Source organism: Trachymyrmex cornetzi, unplaced genomic scaffold, assembly GCF_001594075.2.
Source record: "Trachymyrmex cornetzi isolate Tcor2-1 unplaced genomic scaffold, Tcor1.1 scaffold302, whole genome shotgun sequence".
In the NCBI taxonomy this organism is placed as follows: domain Eukaryota; kingdom Metazoa; phylum Arthropoda; class Insecta; order Hymenoptera; family Formicidae; genus Trachymyrmex; species Trachymyrmex cornetzi.
Genome location: NW_017297714.1, coordinates 488,544 through 490,283, shown reverse-complemented (window position 1 = coordinate 490,283; position 1,740 = coordinate 488,544). Strand labels below are relative to the sequence as shown.

Below are 1,740 nucleotides of genomic sequence, written 5' to 3'. Positions count from 1 at the left end.
TGATAATATTATGTCATTTTAAATGTTTATAGTTTCATAAATTAGTTTTCTTTATAGAATAGGATATATCTTTATTTATAGAATAGGAATGTTGGTATTATTGTCTACTATGTCAGTTTTGGAGCCCATTTTGTCAGACGCTCATTTTTGCATAACTTGCGAAAAACTTAATTATTGCAAAATTGTAAACAGTATTATAAAAATTGCTTATACTATCTGATAGAAGATACTTTTTATTTTGTATTTATGCTTTTGAAGTTATATTTTTTCCTTTTGTTTAAGAAATATTGTCTAAAAATAAAGTGGTATGTCGGTATCGGTAACCTTACTCTAAATTTTCTTTTTTTATCACATTGTATAGATTATTTTAATAAGATAATGTTATTAAATAGGAAAAACATTTTTTTTTTAAACAAGATCACAATTCATTAAACATAACGACATAGTTAGACATAATTTTGAATATCTGTTTTATGAAGCAATTGAACAAACAAAATCGTATTCACCTTTTAGTGTCATTGTGTCGTACGTAATAATACGGCGACTGCGGCAGGAATGGAAAAATAACCATGTGGCATAGCATCAGTACCAAGCTAATGATACTGAAATTCATCATTGACATATTGGGACCCATTATATTACCAAAGAATATGCCTACGGGAAATCCGTTCATAATCAGACATACCAAGGCGCCGCGGATTGATGGCGCCGAAATTTCACCGATGTAAAGCGGATAACTGCTGACTATCATTCCCATTGCTGTACCTGATTAAGATGATGTAATTTTGCAACAGATGTAAAATTACGTAGATTCCGGATTTAGTTTATAGTTAAGTCTAGAAATGACGAGATCCTGTAAAATGGGCGCTAAATTGAAAGTAATTGTTTGAACATTAGAATATAAGATAATAGAAGGATTATTTGGAAAATTAGAGTGAATAAAATATTAGCAATACGATTAAGCACTATCAAGAGACACGGTAGTGTCTCGCGCCAAGTGGGCGCGCAGCGCGAGACACGCGTGTCTTCAGGCGAGTCAGCGAGTTGCGGGCATCCGAGCATCCGAAATTCTCGGTTTTTTTAATAAAGGCTAGACCGATCGAGTTCTGAATATGAGCTCCATCGACAGTTTGGGTCTGAAATATATAATAAACGTTTATTTTACCCCTACGTGTCCCACGAACGGAGATATCGTGATGCGAAATCCGAAATGTCAAAATTTTATGTAAGATACGTCGCCTCAAAAAGTCATCTCCTTTTCATATTTTCGACGGTAGATGACACTCGTTTATTGCTGTCATTTACCGACTTATTTATTTATAGTTTCATTAGCACTGTATTATGTGTCGATATTTCACTGTATAGTTACTTTAATACTTTAATAAGTTACTTTTAAATTAAAAGTGTATAAAAATATAAAACAGGCCGCTTGATGTGTGAACATCATTACGTATATATTCATGCCGTTTATAGCTTCGCGAATTTGGTAACGGCATGAATATATACGCAATGACGTTCACACGTTAAGCGGAGAAGCAGCCCGTTTTAAATTTTTATATGCTTTAGATTAAAATTACTAAGAAACTAAAGCCGCAATCAAAGATCTAAAAACACTTTTATTATATGTCGTCGATATCTTTTGATTGCGATCAGTCCGAATAAAATTGGTGCAACCGATACCGAGATCTGGAGATTATTTCCCAAAAAGGGACCATTTCAGCTTTTCAAATTTTTTCAGTC

General features: G+C 33.2%; 1 protein-coding gene across 1 annotated transcript in view; it reads right to left on the bottom strand.

Moving 5' to 3' along the window:
- Positions 1 to 1,740, bottom strand: part of LOC108762487 (facilitated trehalose transporter Tret1-like) — an 18,201-nt gene that overhangs the window by 9,157 nt on the left and 7,304 nt on the right. Inside the window, exon 4 of the mRNA XM_018509507.1 lies at positions 507 to 765. Coding sequence (XP_018365009.1) covers positions 507 to 765 — 259 coding nt within the window. The remainder of the gene's footprint in view (positions 1 to 506; positions 766 to 1,740) is intronic.